At 38.4% G+C, this 22,797-nt stretch overlaps 1 protein-coding gene across 4 annotated transcripts in view; it reads left to right on the top strand.

Moving 5' to 3' along the window:
- The first annotated feature begins 708 nt into the window (after positions 1-708).
- Positions 709-22,797, top strand: part of LOC121374260 (elongation of very long chain fatty acids protein 4-like) — a 43,958-nt gene continuing 21,869 nt past the window's right edge. Inside the window, exons 1-2 of one of the 4 annotated variants that reach the window (XM_041501289.1) lie at positions 709-786; positions 13,502-13,696. Coding sequence is in view for 1 of the 4 variants with exons in the window: in XM_041501288.1 (XP_041357222.1) it covers positions 20,115-20,166 (52 nt within the window). In the remaining 3 variants the exon portion in view is untranslated. Of the gene's footprint in view, positions 787-2,667; positions 2,916-10,463; positions 10,736-13,501; positions 13,697-20,098; positions 20,167-22,797 lie in introns of those variants that run through there. The other 3 variants (XM_041501290.1, XM_041501291.1, XM_041501288.1) reach the window with 3 other exon arrangements.

Here is a 22,797-nt window from a genome sequence, read left to right as displayed (position 1 = left end):
TTTTGAATGGAAAATACGTCAAACTCAAATGACTCATTTTGATGTCCTTACTCTAAATTATGCAACGTTTTTTGTTTTCTGAAGCTGACCGCTTCAGTGTCAAATATTATTATATACTCCCTTACTGTAGTATGTCATATTTCTGTAGTGGATGGTACATGCTGTGTATGAATGATTTTCCTCCTCTCTCTCTCCTCTCTCTCTCTCTCTCTCTCTCTCTCTCGCCTCACACACACAACACATTTCTTCTCTCAAACACACACACATTCTCTCTCAAACACACACACACACACACACACACACACACACACACTATCTCTCTCTTTCTCTCTCTCTTTCTCTCTCTGTATCTCTCTCTATTGTCTGTCTGTCTGTCTGTCGGTCGGCCCGTATGTCTCTCACTAATTCGTAAAAACTAACCATTAACAAACAGCCCAAATAGCGTATTTGAGCCATTAATGGATATAAGCAACACGAAAATAAATGAAAATATCAATAATAATGGCGAAATTTACAAATGCGCCACGAATTAATGGCCTATTGCTGTAAATACGTAATCAGTAATATTCCCTCTCAGTCAAATGTTAACCATTATCTGTACAACGCGTCTATACGTGTACGCCGTTCGCTGTTCAGCTACACTGAACTCGGCCACTGTAACGTTAACAGAGAGGTATTACTTAGGAAATGTTTCACTTTACCTGATAAATGGGTTAGGTTACACGTGGCATTGTTTTCTAGGTTTCAACACTTCCCAGATAAGAACCTCACGTTGTCGCCTGTAAGGTAAGCACATGGTTTCTTACACTTGTATTTATGAATAACGATTTTTTTTGTCCACCACCAGATGGTTGTACTATAACAGTGATCTAACTAAATTTTATACTTACGTTGAGGTAAGATTCAAGTACTTTGTCCTGGACATACAACTAAAATACCTTAGCTGTGCATCCTTAACAGAGAAGTTAGTCGCGTTTTGTTTGTATATGCGTGTTTGTGTGTGTGTGTGTGTGTGTGTGTGTGTGTGTGTGTGTGCGTGCGCGCGTGGTGTGATATATAAGTATATATATATATATATATATATAGATATATATATATATAAAATATATAGATAGATAGAAAGATAGATAACGACTCTCAGCACATTTCACAGTATGAGAGCGAGAGCGAGAGAGAGGCAGAGAGAGAGAGAGGAGAGAGAGAGAGAGAGAGGGGACGAGAGAGAGAGAACGAGAGTAGATAGAGAGAGAAGAGAGAGAGAGAGAGAGAGAGGACAGGACAGACAGACAGACAAACACACATTCAGACTATATAGTTGTCATTATCGTAACTTTAACCTGTACAACATTCAGACATTTATGTATATATGTTATCAGCAGTAGAGAAAATTAATGTTTGCATAACGACTCTCAACACATTTCACAGTATGACTGTTTGGAGAGAGAGAGAGAGAGAGAGAGAGAGAGAGAGAGAGAGAGAGAGAGAGAGAGAGAGAGAGAGAGAGAGAGAGAGAGAGAGTCCATACCACTGACAGAGCTCTGTGGATCTTCCATAAGAAATATCTTAGTCAGCAGAGCTCGTTCATTCATATCCAATTACAATTTAAGCACGCTGTCCTGGACACATATCTCGGCTATCTTTCTGGCTGTCCCTTTAACCATTAAACGTTTATATTAGTAAAACAAATGATATTAATTAATTGTTTCTTAGAATATTAATGTCTGAGTATCCATATGACCTACCTCACCACCCTCACCACCCTCAGCATCACACAGAACTAAATGTAGCAGTATACAAAGAAATGATATTTTTTTATCGTTTGATATCAAAACTAGAATGGGATTGTTTTCTTCTTGTTAATTTTGTCCTCAAAAGTAAGAAAATGTACTCTTTGACAACATTCGGCGATGAAACGATACTTGGGCCCGTGTTTATAAAACTTTACAGTCTCGACTCTAATGATGACAAACGCATGCAATTTGTATGATGTAACACGTTGCCATGGCGTTAATGTTTCAGACTATATTAAAGTTTTTAAAGTCTAGATGTTTAAAGTTTTATAAAGTCGGCGCCCGATCCTTTGACAAAATCCTTCATCTTATGATGTTAAAGATATGTGTAGTTAAATGTTGTGAAAATCAATTCCAAATTAAAATTACTGATAGCGTCAGTCATTATATCCAAGTATGAATGGCGTCCATATCAGTACATTGATACACTGCTGAGGCGTAGCCCGAGAGGAAAAAGAACGCCGAGGCGAACCCAGACCTATAAAATAAATACATGTATCAGTGTCATGGGGAAAATAAAATAAATCTGGGGAAATTCCAAACAAGGCAAGCGCCTCGTCTGCCTCATGCTGGCTACGCCATTGCCCTGTCTGTATTTATATCCGTTGGAAAATATTCAACAAAATCGAAATCATATTTTGTTACAAACACTTTTCAGGATGTTGTGATAATAACATTTTGTATACAGTAATTTTGAATCTGCTGCTACTGCTACTGCTGCTGCTGCTACTGCTGCTGCTGCTGCTACTGCTGCTGCTGCTACTGCTGCCACTGCTGCTGCTGCTGCTACTGCTACTGCTACTACTGCTAATGTTCGCTGATTTGTTTTGTTATCATTTCATCCAGTTCAAGAATAATATTTCACTTCGTGTGTAGTTCAGTCCGCTAGCTGCCGAGCGCGGGCGGCCCACACAGAGTATTGTCACGGACTATAGATTAACTAACATGCGGCCGACACAAGCTGGTCGAGTCCTCGCGAACATTTCCTCGTGGTGACTGGTTTAACGATCTTTCACTACACTTCACGACACGACAAACGGCACACGCATATTTGTAGATACAACCTTCCTTCTGACTCCACCAGGATCAAAACGTAAACAGATGTGAAAAACTAACTTGTAAAAGGTAAAATAACTTGTTATGCAGACTTTGGAGATTGTGTTTAGGCTTTCATCGCAAAACGCGATACTTTGTTTCGTTTAAATGGTTATATTCTCGTATTGATTTTAAATTAAAACTAACGGGCGATGACACAAATGTCATTGCATTTTACTCAAAATGTTAGTGACGTCTGCAGACTTTAACTGCAGGTTATTTGTAAGGACGATTCTGTTTTAAAAGTGTGTAGTCCACTCTTGAACATTTCATGAGAACATGGTCATGTCAGGTTTGTTAAGTATCGTATACACAATGTGGTCTTATTTATACCTGAAATTTGATGCAGTGTGCGTGTGACTGGTGACCACACTGTTTATAACAAGATAAAAATGAAACCCTTCATATGTTCAGAATGAAATATTGTATAGAGACAAATTCTATGAAAACTAGCCATGCCTTTAAAATAATCGATTTAGGTATCACCACACAGTTCACTTCCAGGTCAGAGTACATGCATCAAGGTACAACATAGTTCTAAATTGTTATTTTAAACGTGGTGTGATGCATATATTGACTTCTAGTAATTGCGGACAAATTAAAATGAGTTGTACCTTTAAATGCTAAGTCATCTTGCTATTTTTTGTCCCTAATATTTTGAAATATTGATAGGGTTTGGGGGTTTTTGGCTCATGGAAATACAGCAGAAAACGTGGCTGGTGTAATTAGATTCCTGTCCCATTAACATGAATACATAGATGACGCTAGATAGTGCCAGATGGAGTCACGTGATTAAACAGTGAAACGTTGTGGGTTTTTTTTTTTAATTTTGAAAAATGAACGAAGAAATAAAATATCTTGAAAACAGTATATTGCGTCGTTAAAAAGACTCCCCAGAGTTTGCAACATTTGTAACACGGACTATTGAATTTTTTTATTGATGTGGTTCATCATTTAATGTTTTGCATTTACCATAGTTTTACATCCAATAGCCGATGTATTTTTCGTGCTGAGGTGTCGTTAAACATTCATTCATTCATTCATTTTTTGTAACACGTTTTTGACTTACATAGCATTTTTAAAAACCTATAAGTGCATATTTCATACATTTTCTTGTTCAAAATGTCATTTTCTATATAATATTATACATTTTGTTTCTTGTTATCCTGATGTTTATAGTAGCCCAAACTGTATTTTACATCTAAATAATTTCGTGTGTAGGAAACAATTTATATAAAACGAAATGTAAGCATTAGGACGATTAGATACTTATTCGATATACACAAACTGATGTTGTAACCTCAAAGCTGTATTCATCAAGTAACTTTAGGTTTTAAAAGGGTTTTATTGTTTGGAAATATGTTACAGTGGTTGCAAACTGAGAATGTCAACAAGAACCCCTTCTGTTGGCAATCTCCACTTGATTTTCGATCACTTGCCAAGGTCTTCAATGGCAGATCTATATGGCCACAATTAGTTTTTTCATATGAAAATCCGGAAATATATCTGCGCAAATATTCTGCTGTCTGAGTGTGATTAATTTATGACAATTAAAGTGGCAACTATTAAACTAAATTTGAGAGGGAGAGCATGTAGTTTTCAAACATGTAACTTGTTAACATTCAATTAATTTTTGTTGTAATTCCAGGCGATGCAAATGTTGTACTTTTTATGTAAAATGGGTGTACTCCGGTCAGGTTTAGTGGTTGTGTTTGTTTAAACCAATATCCTGCTGGAGCTGGAGCTGGATTACATGGCTGTCCTTTTCAGGATATGCTGATATTAATAAAAGGGCTACGGCCACTACATTCATAATTAACACATTATAATATGTGCACATATACATTTGACAGATAATGCATTTGCGGCATATGATAAATACATCAAACAAATACATTAATCAGTCATTTGACAATTAAATATATTAAAAAAATGTTATCTGTGACACTTGGTTCTGTGCCATCATTGTCAATTGCGCGTGCACGTGACAGAGCCGTAAGTGTGCGTAGTGGATATGTTACAGTAAGCATGTTATAATGTGTTTATATTAGAACGCTATCACGGATTTACTGAATTAAACTTACAGTATTGGCTCACCATATATTTACGAAGGTAAAGGTAAAGGTAACGTGTCGTGTTGTTATCAGCGGTCCGGTTTAGGAATTTCCTCACTGATATTAAACTTTCAGTATAAATTGATCTCTGTAGTATGAAAATAACCCATTGGTTTGAAGTATTTGTTACAGTAACTGTAAAGTGCAAGTGGTATAGTGTACTTGTATAACAACAATACGAGTGATCAGGCATGAGAGCTGTAAAACTGTGCAAGTGGTATAGTGCTACTTGTATAACAACAATACGAGGCGCTGATCAGGCATGAGAGCTGTAAAACTGTGCAAGTGGTATAGTGCTACTTGTATAGCAACAATTTCAGACATGAAGCTGTAAAACTAAGTGGTATAGTGCTACTTGTATAACAACAATACGAGGCGCTGATCAGACATGAGAGCTGTAACACTGTGCAAGTGGTATAGTGCTACTTGTATAGCAACAATACGAGGCGCTGATCAGACATGAGAGCTGTAACACTGTGCAAGTGGTATAGTGCTACTTGTATAGCAACAATACGAGGCGCTGATCAGGCACGAGAGCTGTAAAACTGTGCAAGTGGTATAGTGCTACTTGTATAACAACAATACCAGGCGCTGATCAGACATGAGATCTGTAAAACTGTGCAAGTGGTATAGTGCTACTTGTATAACAACAATACCAGGCGCTGATCAGACATGAGATCTGTAAAACTGTGCAAGTGGTATAGTGCTACTTGTATAACAACAATACCAGGCGCTGATCAGGCACGAGAGCTGTAAAACTGTGCAAGTGGTATAGTCCTACTTGTATAACAACAATACGAGGCGCTGATCAGGCATGAGAGCTGTAAAACTGTGCAAGTGGTATAGTGCTACTTGTATAACAACAATACGAGGCGCTGATCAGACATGAGATCTGTAAAACTGTGCAAGTGGTATAGTGCTACTTGTATAACAACAATACGAGGCGCTGATCAGACATGAGATCTGTAAAACTGTGCAAGTGGTATAGTGCTACTTGTATAACAACAATACGAGGCGCTGATCAGACATGAGAGCTGTAAAACTGTGCAAGTGGTATAGTGCTACTTGTATAACAACAATACGAGGCGCTGATCAGACATGAGAGCTGTAACACTGTGCAAGTGGTATAGTGCTACTTGTATAACAACAATACGAGGCGCTGATCAGACATGAGAGCTGTAACACTGTGCAAGTGGTATAGTGCTACTTGTATAACAACAATACGAGGCGCTGATCAGACATGAGAGCTGTAACACTGTGCAAGTGGTATAGTGCTACTTGTATAACAACAATACGAGGCGCTGATCAGACATGAGAGCTGTAACACTGTGCAAGTGGTATAGTGCTACTTGTATAACAACAATACGAGGCGCTGATCAGGCAGGAGAGCTGTAAAACTGTGCAAGTGGTATAGTGCTACTTGTATAACAACAATACGAGGCGCTGATCAGACATGAGATCTGTAAAACTGTGCAAGTGGTATAGTGCTACTTGTATAACAACAATACGAGGCGCTGATCAGACATGAGATCTGTAAAACTGTGCAAGTGGTATAGTGCTACTTGTATAACAACAATACCAGGCGCTGATCAGGCATGAGATCTGTAAAACTGTGCAAGTGGTATAGTGCTACTTGTATAACAACAATACGAGGCGCTGATCAGACATGAGAGCTGTAACACTGTGCAAGTGGTATAGTGCTACTTGTATAACAACAATACGAGGCGCTGATCAGACATGAGATCTGTAAAACTGTGCAAGTGGTATAGTGCTACTTGTATAACAACAATACGAGGCGCTGATCAGACATGAGAGCTGTAACACTGTGCAAGTGGTATAGTGCTACTTGTATAACAACAATACGAGGCGCTGATCAGACATGAGATCTGTAAAACTGTGCAAGTGGTATAGTGCTACTTGTATAGCAACAATACGAGGCGCTGATCAGACATGAGAGCTGTAACACTGTGCAAGTGGTATAGTGCTACTTGTAATAACAACAATACGAGGCGCTGATCAGACATGAGATCTGTAAAACTGTGCAAGTGGTATAGTGCTACTTGTATAACAACAATACGAGGCGCTGATCAGACATGAGAGCTGTAAAACTGTGCAAGTGGTATAGTGCTACTTGTATAACAACAATACGAGGCGCTGATCAGACATGAGATGTGTAAAACTGTGCAAGTGGTATAGTGCTACTTGTATAGCAACAATACGAGGCGCTGATCAGGCATGAGAGCTGTAAAACTGTGCAAGTGGTATAGTCCTACTTGTATAGCAATAATACCAGGCGCTGATCAGGCATGAGAGCTGTAAAACTGAATCATTTCGAGGTCGACCTATGTTGATTTGTTTTACACGGTACTTGTCAGTTGAGAGCACTCCCTAAAATTAGTAGTCACATCACCCTCTCAACAGTGTTGTTGTTTTCACAGAATATATTCTGACGTAGAAATTGTATTGAACTGCATGCAGTAATTAATGGTGGTGTCTAACGTAAAGGGTACGTACTTCTGTACGTGCAAATGCACGTATAAGTATGTATGTACGTGTTCATTTTTGTGTATGCATGCATAAGTATGTACGTGTTAATATAAGTGTATGCACGTATATGTATGAATGTACGTGTTAATATAAGTGTATGCACGTATACGTATGTACGTGTTAATATAAGTGTATGCACGTATAAGTGTGTACGTGTTAATATATGTGTATGCACGTATAAGTATGTACGTGTTAATATAAGTGTATACACGTATAAGTATGTACGTGTTAATATATGTGTATGCACGTATAAGTGTGTACGTGTTATTATATGTGTATGCACGTATACGTATGTTCGTGTTAATATAAGTGTATGCACGTATATGTATGAACGTACGTGTTAATATATGTGTATGCACGTATATGTAAGTATGTACGTATTAGTATATGTGTATGCACGTGTTAATATATGTGTATGCACGTATATGTAAGTGTGTACGTGTTAATATATGTGTATGCACGTATAAGTATGTACGTGTTAATATAAGTGTATGCACGTATATGTATGAATGTACGTGTTAATATAAGTGTATGCACGTATAAGTATGTACGTGTTAATATAAGTGTATGCACGTATAAGTGTGTACGTGTTAATATATGTGTATGCACGTATAAGTATGTACGTGTTAATATAAGTGTATGCACGTATAAGTATGTACGTGTTAATATATGTGTATGCACGTATAAGTGTGTACGTGTTATTATATGTGTATGCACGTATAAGTATGTACGTGTTAATATATGTGTATACATGTATAAGTATGTACTTGTTAATATAAGTGTATGCACGTATATGTATGTATATACGTGTTAATATATGTGTATGCACGTATAAGTATGTACGTGTTATTATGTGTATGGACGTATAAGTATGTACGTGTTATTATATGTGTATGCACGTATAAGTATGCACGTATAAGTATAAACGTGTTATATATGTGTAGCTGTGTGTGCGTATACACATGTTTGCATGATATGTTTTATTAATTTAATAAAATCTATATGTGTATATAATCTAAGGCGATAAATTAGGGCACCCCACTCCTATACCGTCCTAATGTTCTGGGAGCAATAAAAATGAAATAGTAATAATAGTAATACTAATCGTAGTAGTAGTAATACTAATAGTAGTAGTAGTAATAGAAATAGTAGTAGTAGTAGTAGCAGCAGCAGCAGCAGTAGTAGTAGTAGTAGCAGTAGTAGTAGTAGTAGTAGTAGTAGTAGTAGTAGTAGTAGTAGTAGTAGTAGTAGTAGTTGTTGTTGTTGTAGTAATAGTAGTAGTAGGAGTAGTAGTAGTAGTAGTAGTAGTAGTAAAAATAGATAATGTGGTTTTTAAAACATGTAAAATAACCCCACAAAAACAACATAAAAACCAACAAACAAAAAAAACCCACAAACAAACAACAACAAAAAAAGCAACAAAAAAAGCGAAAAAAAAAAAGCGCCCCCATATAAACAAAGCACAAAACCCCACAAACCAAACCAAACCTAACCAATACAAAACAACAACGTATTTACTAATGCAAAATATAATCATATCTACAGTTTAAAAAAAGAAAAACAAGAGAAGAAAATCCCCCAAAAAGAAAGAAAAAAAAAGAAGAAAAAAAAGAGAGAAACTTATGTATTATCGCTAATGGTTTATTGTTAACTGCCTTCACACGGCATACAAATATTCAAAGACGCTTCCTGCCATATCTAAAACTAAGAGTACCCCATTTTTTTTTTGACAATTTACTTTTGAATGGCTGCATTATATGCCTTCCAACTAACAGCTTTAACCATATGTTACTATTGTTATCTGTGGGATTTGTTTGGTGATACATCCTGGAATATACAAAGGTCCTTTCCGCGGCACCAGCTGCTGGCACGTTAATACAGACATTAGCAAGCATATTTGTATCTGGTTACACATCGACAGTACTTAGTTTGATAGACAATAGAAATAAAAATCATCCATTTATGATTAAACAGTGTATAGTAATTTAATCTGGCAACAGCTATAGAATTAATATACATATATGTACATTAAACAGTTGCGCAGTTTGGACACATTTTAAAATCATGCTACAAATTTTAGAAATACATGCAGTTGTATTTAGTTTACGTTGTATGCATGGTCCACAGCTGCCATCATATTCTAGTAATTGTTGGCAGTTATATGTAACTGTTCAAACACAAGTTTTAAATGACAACATTCTACACGTATGGACATAACGTGTACGGGTAGGAACCGGAAATGCGTTTTACGTAATAAATGTATGTGCTCTTTGTACACGTTACGGTACGTTAGTCCATACTTGTAGAATTAATTATTGGCTACTGGATGTCAAACATTTCATAATTCTGACACGTAGTCTTTAACGGAAAATCGCTGCATTCTTTTTATTAGTAACAAGGGTCCTTTTATATGCACTTCCTCACGAACAAGACAGCACATACCACAGCCTGCGATATACCGGTTAAGTGCCAGTGGTTAGGTGGAAAAACCAAGTAAATGAAAACATCACACACACGCACGTACGCGCACATGCGCTCGCGCGCAGGCAAACACACGCACACACACACACACGCACACACACACGCGCACCGTCCACCAAACCCCCCACAAACCCCCATTCCCAAAACAACAACGCGCAAAACAACAACAATAGCAACAAAAACCCAAAACAAAACAAAACCATCTGAAAAATGCGACAACCAATTGGTCCTGCTAGGGGTTTCAATCCTATGACCCAAGCATTTTAGACAACCTAATAGTTCTCATTACAATGTTCTAGGATATCGTCAAACATTGATTTCCTTCCCTCTTCAAATATCCCTTTCATGTTCCTTCCTTTCTGTAATATCTGTAATCGTGAAATTAATCAAACAAAAGTCATATTGTCTTTACAAGAAACACTTAAGGGACTACAACTGTTTGTGGTACTTATTCTTATTTCAAACATTTAGTTTGCCTTTGTTATTTGAGACAAACATATTTAAAGAAAAACAATTTGGGGTTGGTTAGGTGGTGATGGTAATGGTGATGGTTTCTTCTATCTTATTTTGTTTTGCGTGGGCAACCGTGGGAACTTATTGCTGACTCGTGCATTCAGACATGTCGACATGAAGATGTTCAAAGCGGTGCACTGTCATAAATACACCAACCTGACGTTTAGAACGAGATCTGCAGGTGCACGAAAACAGGTATATATAGATACACCTCAACACTAACCAACAGTCAAGGAATTATGGCCTGCAAACATGTAGGTTGCGCCGCCGTTAAATACTTGACTAAATGTATTATAAAGATGTAGTTGCCGTCGAAGTTGCTGTTGTTGTTGTTGTTGTTGTGGTGGTGGTGGTGGTGGTGGTGGTAGTTGTTAGTAGTAGTAGTAGTAGTAGTAGTAGTAGTGGTGGTGGTGGTAACGGTATACTACTACTACAATCACTAAAACTACTATTGCTGCTACTACTACACTACTACTACTACCACTACTACTACTACCACCACCACTACTACTACTACTACTACTACCACCACCACTACTACTACTACTACTACTACTACTACTACTACTACTGCCACCACTACCACTACTACTACTATCAATTTTTGTATATTACTACAACAACGTCTTTTTATACTTTGTACGTAGTAGTAGTAGTAGTAGTAAAAGTAGCAGTAGTAGTAAAAGTAGTAGTAGTAGTAGCAGCAGCAATAGCAGCAGCAATAGCAGCAACAGCAGCAGCAGCAGCAGTAGTAGTAGTAGTAGTAGTAGTAGTAGTAGTAGTAGTGGTGGTGGTAGTAGTAGTAGTGGTGGTGGTGGTGGTGGTGGTGGTGGTGGTGGTGGTGGTGGTAGTAGTAGTGGTGGTGGTGGTAGTAGTAGTAGTGGTGGTGGTGGTGGTGGTTGCAGTAGTTATTATAATAATAACTACAACCACAACAAAAACACCATGACTAAGACAATGTTTTATTACTGTGTTACCTGTTTTTCTAACTCGTAATTCAGAATGCTATTTTTGTTTTGCATCCATTGCTGTCTGAACTTTTCACAAATGTAGTACTATACATACTATTTTCATATTACTTTCTATTTTGAAACGTTGCCTAAATTTAGCATGTAATGGTCCATTTGTAAACGCACCTATTTGTGTAAGCAAATATTCAAATGATGTGTTTTCAAAAACATTGCTGAATACACATATAACGCATACAATATATACAATGTATTTTCAGGAATAACATCTATTTTCCTGTACGTATTTTACACGCTGTTTCCATAGGTGTTCGCAATAAACCAGTTACTGGAAAACGAAGCACAGAATCCTATAATAAAAGTCGCACAGCCCGTTACCATTTATCGCCATCTATTTTATTGATTTTTGTATACAATCTGCGCCGCTACACTACATGATGTGACATTACAAGCACATTATTCACCGAGTTGTCTCTTTAGTTTCAAGTTCAAATTTACATTAGGTAAAAACAGTAATATTGGCTGGATATTAAACGAACGCTTCGCATTTATGTCCCGAATGAAATAATGTTCATTTGTTATTAAGGTCACAATGTCTATACAAATATCCAAGTTTTGGTTTGTCAGATTTCGTATTAATTAATATACAATATTCATCTGAACATTGACTGTCTGTACTGGAATAAGGCAAGGACGCAGGTTTGCTTGCATATTATTTAGGATTGGAAAATGGCTCTTTTTTTCGTTTTTTTTTTTTTTTTGATATTTGTATTTTTCAACATGCCATGCGAATATGTGTAGTATGTTGCCATCTTGTCAGTTGAAACTTTGTGGGCCGAATTTACGAATCCTGTTTTTCTAAAACGCAGGTGTTTAAGCATTATAAATGTATGTACTAGTGGTTAAACGCGTGTAAGACAGGTGTTTAAGCATTATAAATGTATGTACTAGTGGTTACACGCGTGTAAGACATAAACAGGCTTTGTAAACTCGGCTCCAAATTTTTACATTTAAACATTATATTTACTAGGTCGCCCTATCTGCTGGTGGACTGTTAGTCCCCAACTGCGTTATTAGCCCCGTTGCAAATTAAAACTTGTTGTATTTTAATACAACACATTAGTTTCCAACCGAGTGTTTGACAGCACCCTTTCTCAATTACGGTTCAGGGCTTCCGTGTTTGTGGTTTCGGTTGCGGGCTGTCAACTCTCATGCGAATCAATGCATTAGGTTCGAATGCTGCCAGTTGACACTTTGTGTTTTTAAATATTAGCGGACAAATGTCAACAACAAAGTTAAGTATTTAATACTTTAGTACAAACACTATTTATATAGATTAATTTATAAATTAATATATAATGTACTTTACGATTCTACTATATCGGCAGGTGATATTTTAGTGGTGTCCTGACTAGAACGTTTTACATTACTTCCAAGATTCGTTGGATAGTAGATGATATACTTAAATAGTTCAGCATTGGAGTGTGTATTAATTAATTTATTGTATTTGTTTATGTGTATTGTGGAGTTTGTATACTCTTTCTTCTAGCTACTCGTAACTCTGTAGGATTTATGGATTTACATTCTTATTATTATGATTATTATGATTATGATTGTTGTTGCTGTGGGTGGTGGCTTTGTATTACTTAGTATAAGGCGAGTCTGTTTGGCTTTATGTCTGCTTGCTTGCATGCATGCATGCATGTACGTATGTACGTACGTATGCATGTATGTATTGATGTATGCATTATGTACGTCTTTCTGTCCGTCCGTCCGCGCGCGCGCGCGTGTGTGTAAGTATACATGTGTGTATGTATGATGCATGTATGTATGTATATATGTATGTGTATATGTATGTATGTATGTATGTATGTATGTATGTATGTGTGTATGTATATATTGATGTATGTATGCCCGTTCGTCCATCAGTCCGTCCATCTGTCTATCCAGTTGTCTCCTTCCATGGATGAACATATGTCCGTTATTTAATCAGGTTCCGCTGGAGGAGTTCGAGATAGCCAGCCAAGCGAGCCAGTCACACGGTGGATTTCGCGTCTTTCCAGTAGTGCTGGCTGCATATGGTCGCCTATTTACCTGCGACCTGCATACCTGTCGGCCCGGTGTCCTCGCTTTAGCTCGTTCATCTCGCACTACATCCGTACATCTCGCCGTACAGCCACACCACCAGGTAAGTCTTTAGTCGTTCAACTTACTGTAAAAGCACGTCTAGGAAATGCACTTTTCCCTTTTAACATTTAACGCAGTTAAAAAGGAATACACACACACACACACATATATATATATATATATGTTTGCTGGGTTTTTTAATTATCATTTATTGTATTTTGATGTATATAATCAAAGTGCAGTTCCGGTATTCTATTCTGAAAACACACACGACAGTGTGGGATGTGTGTCCGGAATAGTGGATACTAGAAAATAATAAGAATGAAATGGATGCCGTGGGTGTGCACGCTTGTGAGTTTGAGCCGGCAACCCAACACCTACCAGTCTAAAACAAAATAGCCTTCTTTATAATATCCCTTCACCAAGCCATTTTAATAATAATTTTAGTATCACTAATGAAAGATGTTTGGACCTGTTTATGATCTGTCAAATAGAATACAAAACACTTGAGTTCATCAACTTTCATTTTAACCTGATTTTCGTGCTTACATCAAATTAAGGTTCTAGCACGCTGTTCTTGGCGCAAACCTGGGATATATAGACTATATGTACAGGTAATGGGCATTAGTTAGTAGTGGTCTTACACCTCCACACTGGATCATTAAAATTAACTCTGGGTGGGAGGCGGGCACTAGAATACGAACCCAGTACCTGCTAGACCACTACGCCCTCGGAACCGGTACACTAATGTGCCTGAACATTGAGTTCGATTATAATATATACTCAACAGGGTCAGTAGACTTTTTTTTAGACATTTATCATTATATATGGTACAATATATACAGTGATATATAATGTGTATGTGTGTGTGCGTGTGTGCGCGCGCGTGTGTGTGGTCTGTGTGTATGAGTGTGTGCGTGTGCGCTTTGTTTTATAAAACATTCAAAGTCAAGTTGGTTTTTTGTGGTTCATCGCTGGTCAAAATCTACTTAAACTATATGCTTATAAATTATCTATGAACACAACTTGCTCACATAATAATTTAATTATAACACAAACGTTTCTGCTTGTGTTATAATTATTATGTGTGCAAAAGAAAAATCTACTGACTCTTAAATGATTGTGTTGAGTATACGTATGTACAGATGCACTAAGTCTTGTTCCACTGGGTGATTTTTATTCTTTTCCCTCTCTTTTTAAATTTCGCTTAAAGAATGTCAGTAGGAGATCGTAACTGAAAGCTATTTGCTCTGATTCATAGACTGAAGGACGTATCATCGTTTTAAAAGTAGGTTGTATAAATAGTAGTTCCGGCCCTATTCGCGCATGGTTTATTCATCAGCTAGAGATGTGATGTTTAAGTGCATCATGTGAAAAGAATAACTGTTTCCCCTATTATCCCAAGTAACAAAGAAGCAACACGTACGTGCCGAATAATAAAATATCATTTTGTTAAAACATCAAACGGCCGACTTATAGTACACACATAATACACGTGTTCGGTTTAATACCGATCAGTGTGGTTCATGACCTCTTCGTATCTGACACTGAGCAATTTAATCACAATAATTGATTCATTCATTTCAACTTCTTTTCACGCTTACATGTATATCCAATTAAGATTCAAGTACGCTGTACTGGGCACACGTCGGCTATCTGGGCTGTCTGTCCAGGAAAGTGGGTTACTGGTTAGTTGTTTGTGAGAGAGAAGTCGATGTAGTGGCCTTACATCTACCAACTGAGTCGTTAAAACTAGGTCTAGGAGCCGGTACCGGGCTGCGAACCCAGAACCTACCAGTCTTATATCCGATGGCTTAACCACGACAACACAGAGGCCGGTTGCAATTTAATCACACTAACTAATATTTTATACAGGTCAGAAAAAAAGTTTTCTGCCAGTCGAACATCGGCTGGGATGCTCGCACTACCTCTTAGCACCGAGCCGTGAAGGTGCAAACCAAGACCGTTTTCCTGCGTGATGCTGGAGAGTTAGCGAGTACAATGAAATACCTTGTGTTTTAGCTGTTTGTTGTACTGTCACGCCACTCAAACACAGAAGAGTTGCAGACGATCTACAGCTAATCTTTACAATGTCTTTCTTATTTAATCCAGTAGTAGTACTACCGTTACCACTACTGCTACTGCTACTGTACTGCTACTACTACTACTACTACTGCTACTACTACTACTACTGCTACTACTACTGCTACTGCTACTGCTACTGCTACTGCTACTGCTGCTGCTACTACTACTACTACTACTACTACTACTGCTGCTGCTGCTGCTACTGCTGCTGCTGCTGCTGCTACTACTACTACTACTACTACTACTACTACTACTGCTGCTGCTGCTACTGATACTGCTACCGCAGCTGCTGCTACTGCTACTACTACTACTACTACTACTACTACTACTGCTTTTGCTACTACTACTATAACCACTACATTATTGCTACAATTACTACTACTGCTACTACTACTGCTACTACTATTGCTACTACTGCTGCTACTATTGTTGTTGCTACTACTACTACTACTGCTACTACTACTACTACTGCTGTTGATACTACTACTACTACTGCTACTACTACTACTACTACTGCTGCTACTGCTACTATTGCTACTACTGCTGTTGCTGCTACTACTACTACTGCTGCTACTATTGCTACTACTGCTACTACTATTGCTACTACTACTGCAACTACTACTATTACTACTACTACTACTGCTACTGCTACTACTATTGCTACTACTGCTATACCACAGTCACACCCACAAGCACACATATCCGTATGCTACAGAATTTTTATTTTTTTTAATTTTTTTTGTGCATTTTATACAAACATGGTACCATGGATACGAATTTGACGCTAGCTCCGTCATTCATTTTGTCATTTGGCTTGCACGCTTCACCAAGGGGTGTATTTGCAGACTAAACTGGACTAAACCCACCGGAATCCCTTATGTAAATATGTGGGCGTGCAGATGTATCGTACAGTTCTCCCTGCTTGCAGTGTCCTGGATTCGCGGTCCGGATAGCGGGCAATAACGTCGCTCAGTTTGCTCAGTCCAGATTAACGAGCGAAAATAGTCGAGTGACTGGGTGGAGTCGCACACTCACCCGTTTGAATGCGATACACACACATGATGTATGCTGTTAATATTAACAGGTAACCACGACGTGTGTTTCCAGGTTGTGGGTAGTCAGCAGCGGCTTTTTGGCCATCCAATTAAACCCTCATATATATCTCGTATCTACATATTTCTTTCTTTCATTATTTTTTCTTTTTTGGAAGGAAGAAAATGTTTTATTTAACCACGCACTCAACACATTTTATTTACGGTTACATGGCGTCGAACATATGGTTAAGGACCACACAGATATTGAAAGAGGAAACCCGCTGTCGTCACTTCATGGGCTACTCTTTTCGATTAGCAGTAAGGGATCTTTTATATGCACCATCCCATATACCACGGCCTTTGATATACCAGTCGTGGTGCACTGGCTGGAGCGAGAAATAGCCCAATGGGCCCACCGACGGGGATCGATCCCAGACCGACCGCGCTTTTTTGAAGCGGGATTTAACTCAGTCGGTTGAGCGCTTGTTTTCGATGCCTGCGTTAAACTGATCCGTTTTTTCTCGTTCCAACCAGTGCACCACACCTGGTCAAAGGCCGTGGTATGTGTTTTCTTGTCTGTGAGAAAGTGCAGATAAATGATCCCTTGCTGCATTAGGACAAATGTAGTGGGTTTCCTCTGTTGACTACGAGTCAGAATTACCAAATGTTTGACTGTCAATAGCCGATGATTAATTAATTAATGTCCTCTAGTAGAGTCGTTCAACAAAACAAATTTTTTTCCTTTCTTATTTCTTTCTTTATTTCCTTTCTTTTTTTCAGCTATTTTTATTTCAAGAAAGAAATTGCCTTTTTATCTACCCTCCTTCCCCTTTCGACCAAGACCATGGTTTGTTCGTTCATTTGCCTTTTTGTCGATCTCAAAGATTTTCACAAAGTCGTATCTCTACACAATACAAGTTTAAAGGAAGCTTTCACAAGGTTTTCAGAGGCTAAGCCTCGAGTGGACGTGTCTGATTAAATGGATATGGACACGTAAATATTATTTGGAATTTGGTCATGACTGCTCACATGACACCCTCTATTGTAGCCTACTATAGTTTTGGAAATCATTTGGAATTTCAACATTCATCAGTTATATTCGATTTACATCAACCAACAAACGTTCAATTACACTTCACACTCGGTTAGAATTATATGCACTTAGAAGGATTTCAATTAAAGGACTATGCACCTCTTGTATTCATCGGGATAGACCCTACGAAGTTTTAATTGTATCTTTAATCACTAATATATTTGTTCTTTATGTACCCCATCATCAACATGTATCAATTCCAACATCTAAACCAGGCGCGTGTATAGAAGGAGGGATCGGGGGACACTGTCAGTGCGATAGTGGAAAGTAGAGAGCTCAAAGTGCCCGAAACTGTTATGAGAGATCGGGGTCATTATCTCCTGATATTTCCAGCATTGTAAACACAATAACAGGGAAAAGTTGAGGACTGTTCCAGCCTCTCCCCCAGCCCCCGTTGTAATAGCTTTTTTTCTTCCCTTTTACCCTTTCCTCTCCTTTAAGACCTATATTTCACTGTGGATATGTTTTCTACTGTTTAATTCCAAATCTCCCGACCCCCCCCCCCCCCCCCTCTCCGCCTCTAACTGCAACATGCATGTGCTTAGAAGTAATTTGTGGTCATTCGCATCACACACCTGTTCTCGTTCCAGCCAGTGCACCGCGACTGGTATATAAAAGGCCGTGGTATGTGCTATCCTGTCTGGGATGGTGCATATAATAGATCCCTTGCTACTAATGAAAACATGTAGCGGGTTTCGTATCTAAGACTATATGTCACAATTACCAAATGTTTGACATCCAATAGCCGATGATTAATAAATCAATGTGCTCTAGTGGTATTATTAAACAAACACCCACCCAAAAAAGCCCAAAACCCAAACCCAACAACAACAAAAAACCCAAATAGCACACCTGTTATTCCTCATCACCTGTGACATGGGTTTAATCGGCCGGTTTAATCTGGCCACTTCAGAGTGTGTTCATTGCTTGCTTCGGTCGATTGCTTCAGGTCTTAGGCGGCGCTAGCAACCATTTAGAACTTTAGCTAGTGGGGGTGCAGGGAACAGTTGCCAACGAGAGAGAGAGAGAGAGAGAGAGAGAGAGAGAGAGAGAGAGAGAGAGAGAGAGAGAGAGAGAGAGAGAGAGAGAGAGAGAGAGAGAGAGAGAGAGACCGTTGTCCCAACACATGCTACACCTTTAGAAAAGTATATTTTATATGTACCTTCTTTTTTTTCATAAACCAGATTGTACATACCAGAGCGAGAGAGAGAGAGAGAGAGAGAGAGAGAGAGAGAGAGAGAGAGAGAGAGAGAGAGAGAGAGAGAGAGAGACCGTTGTCCCAACACATGCTACACCTTTAGAAAAGTATATTTTATATGTACCTTCTTTTTCATAAACCAGATTGTACATACCAGAGAGAGAGAGAGAGAGAGAGAGAGAGAGAGAGAGAGAGAGAGAGAGAGAGAGAGAGAGAGAGAGAGATACTGTATAGGGATCTCTCAGTGGTAGATTCAGACGTTGGACGGGGAGTGGGAGTGGGGATGGGGGTGGGGGAGCGCATTGATTTAAACACTGGCCAGGGTAAGAGGTGTTTGAACAGGCTTCTAATTTGTTTTAGGCTATCTGCGTCCCCCACCCGTGAATACGTGCCTGTACCTAAAAGTTAGGTCTCACTACACAGTTCACTTCCGAATGACAGTTCATTCATCTCAATCGGTCCACTATATACAGTTCCTAATTGTGACACATGTTGTGCTTCACAACTTCTAGAATTAAAACAATTTGTATTAGGGGTAAGCTCTCTGGCTGGATTTTGTCCGTTATTTTGTAATATTGCCCTTGTTGCTAATGGAAAAATGTAGCGGGTTTCCTCTAACGACTACGAGTCAGAATTACCAAATGTTTAAAATCCAATAGCTGATGATTAATTAATCAATGTGCTCCAGCGATGTCTTAAACAAATAAACAAAGTTTTTTTGTAATATTATGCATTGACGTTTTGAGACATGACTGTATAGCAGAAGAGTCGGGCGGTGTGAATCGGTTCCTGGACCACCTGTTCGGACCGGTACTACAGCCAAATGCGGATTTATAGCAAACAACTGAGACGAAAATGTTCTCAATTTTGGAGTAAAAATAAATGCTTATATAATGCATACTCGCAAGGGTATATGTTGTTAGTGCCAAAGAGAACCCATTGTATTGCCAATATTTATTTGAAGTTGGGCAATGTACATGGACTCCAATGGCAGATGACATCTGTGTAGTGAGACCTTAGAGGAACGACCACGAATAGGAGGTATGACGTCATTATTTTGGGGGTATTTATGACGTTTTACTCCCAAAAGCTAATGTATACGGATTTCGCGCCTCTTACACGTAAGTAATAAATTAAATTAAGCAGTCCTCAAAACAAAGACATATTTTTCTTCATTATAAATATTTTACATAATTATTTGTAAAGCTAGTTAGTCTATGGTTTCTTCGTTCATTCGATGAGAATATTTGATGCATTGTGGGTGTTTTCCGTAGCTTATTTGTCCTTTATTTGACTCCCCCGCCCCTCTTATGTTCATGTTGTTAAAACAGTTCAATAACCGCACTTGCGTAGGGGGAGACCCACTATTGGGATGGTGGTGCAACCCACGCTGTTTATGCATGTATTTATATATTTTATAAAATTTAATACAGTAAAAATAAAGAGAAGAAAAACAAGTTTGATTGGGGGGGATGGCCCGTGTTCCCCCCACCCCCCGCTACGCCACTGAATGAACGAGCACTGCTCAGTTTTGAATGACTGTATAATCAATTTTGTTTGATAAACGGAGCTAGGGAGCGATTATTCCATCACGATTTAATATGGTTATATTTAGGTCTACATATTTTTTACTTATAGATCTGCAGGTGGATTCTATATAATATTAATTAACAGCCACCAGATGGCGCGTTCAACTAAATGAAATTCGCGGGAAATCCCGACCCAACTGACAGTTACAGTATCCCAGGGGCGTAGCGTGATCTGAACCTGGGGGGGGGGGGGGGGGTCGAATATGAACCAATATGAATATGAACCAAGTGGACCTTTCCTATTTTGTTTTTGCACCACCAGAAACTCCATACGTATAAACCTGTATGTTTTAGTTCTGAAAGCGGACCATTTGCTTCGCGGCGTGTGTGTGTGTGTGTGTGTGTGTGTGTGTGTGTGTGTGTGTGTTCGGACGCCCCTGTATCCTCGTTACCTTTCGTGCAAATCGTAAAAACCAAATGAATAAATTAAGCGAATATGATGCAGTCCCATCTCATGAATGATCAGCATGTGTAAATAAGTTTAATTTAAATATGAAATTACCAAAAAAATATATATAGTAGGGTAAATAAATTTTAAGTTACTTATTGTCGGAATCAAATTGTTAACAACTACGAAAAATTACTCTCCTACCTTTAATTGCCGTTAGATTTCCTCCAAACAGAAATCTTGAAAACCCCCATTACAATGACACAGATTCCACATACCAGATAATAACTATGTCACCTATATCGACTTCGCTGAGAGCGCATAGGGCAAAAAAACATGTAATTTTGTGCCAGCTGCCATTTTGACTTTTTATGGAATATTCTTCAAGAGGGGTGAAAGGATATGACTTAATCTAACAACGTCATAACATGTTATGATATAAAAGCAAACGTGATGACGTCATATTATTTATATATTTTTTTTTATTATTATTATTTTTTTTTTTTAATGATACCACTAGAGATCATTGGTTTCATATTAATTGTGTCACATACTTTGGAGGCTCTCACCCCTCTTGAAGAGTATTCCATAAACAAGCAACATGGCAGACGGCAGAAAGCTGCATGCATTTTTTCCTATGCAATCTCAGCAAAGACGATATCGGCGACATCGTTGCAGTCTCGTGTGTGTAATCTGTATATTTGTAGTGTTTTTTTTTGCGATTTGTGTCTGGACAAACTTTGGAGGAAATCTAACGGCAATTAAAGGTAGGAGAGTAATTTTTTGTAGGTGTTAACAATTTGGTTCGGACAATAGTGAACAAATATTAGCTGTATCAGTGTATTTTTGCTTTGTTTATAATAGTAAGCAATTTTTCGCTAATGCCACGAAAACTCGGTACGCGAGGGTATTAATTAATGAAGAATACGCACCCTCTCCTGGATCCGCGCCTTAAGAGAGGCCATTCTATCAGAAATCATTCACAATATTATACAGGGATTTACCGGACGCACAAAACTTGCGTATAGGACGCACTAAAACTTAACTGGACCCGCAAAAATAGAGATAATGCGTCCCGTGGGACGCATAAAATATCTGACATTTTCAGTAACCCTATCCACTATCAAAGATCGATCATTCTGTGTAACACACTATTTCTTTTCTACCTATAAACTGCGTATTCAAATGGGGATTCCTCATATCGAAAACAAAAAGTTTTAATCTCTGGGAACACTGCGTCTTTATCCTTTGCTGCGCTTAATCGGGTAAAGTTGGTAATTTCCGGAAAGAGATCGCGGATTTGCGATCATTCGGAACTTCTCGTCAACAGGCCGAACACAATCGGAAATTCCCGGGCGAATAAAGCAAATTGGTTAAATGTTCTGATTTGCATTAACAAACAAGTAGCACGAATCATAAACAACGCATGGTATTGTGAGTGTCATTTAGCTTGCAGGAAATGGTTCAAATAATTATACAGATCAAAGTGAAATGTTGATTTTGAAAGAATAAACAATGAATACCGACATTGATTTCCCGAAAGGAAAAACAACACAGCTTGTGATGGTGATGGTGATAACTAGTTTAACGTGCCCATATACCACTAGGGTTTCGAACACGCCCATCCCCAGTCCGACCTCCGATAAGATCGGTGGCCCGACTCGGGATGGAGGGGGGAGGGGGGGGGGGGGGGGGGGGGGTTGAAAATGGGCAGAATTTTGAAAATAGCAATTAGTAAAAAAGTTAATAGAATAAAATAAAAGAAATAAAAAGGT

The sequence above is a fragment of the Gigantopelta aegis genome, chromosome 6 (genome assembly GCF_016097555.1).
Source record: "Gigantopelta aegis isolate Gae_Host chromosome 6, Gae_host_genome, whole genome shotgun sequence".
Classification (NCBI taxonomy): Eukaryota; Metazoa; Mollusca; class Gastropoda; order Neomphalida; family Peltospiridae; genus Gigantopelta; species Gigantopelta aegis.
The sequence above is the reverse complement of the archived record's forward strand: the minus strand, read 5'-3'. Positions and strand labels throughout refer to the sequence as shown.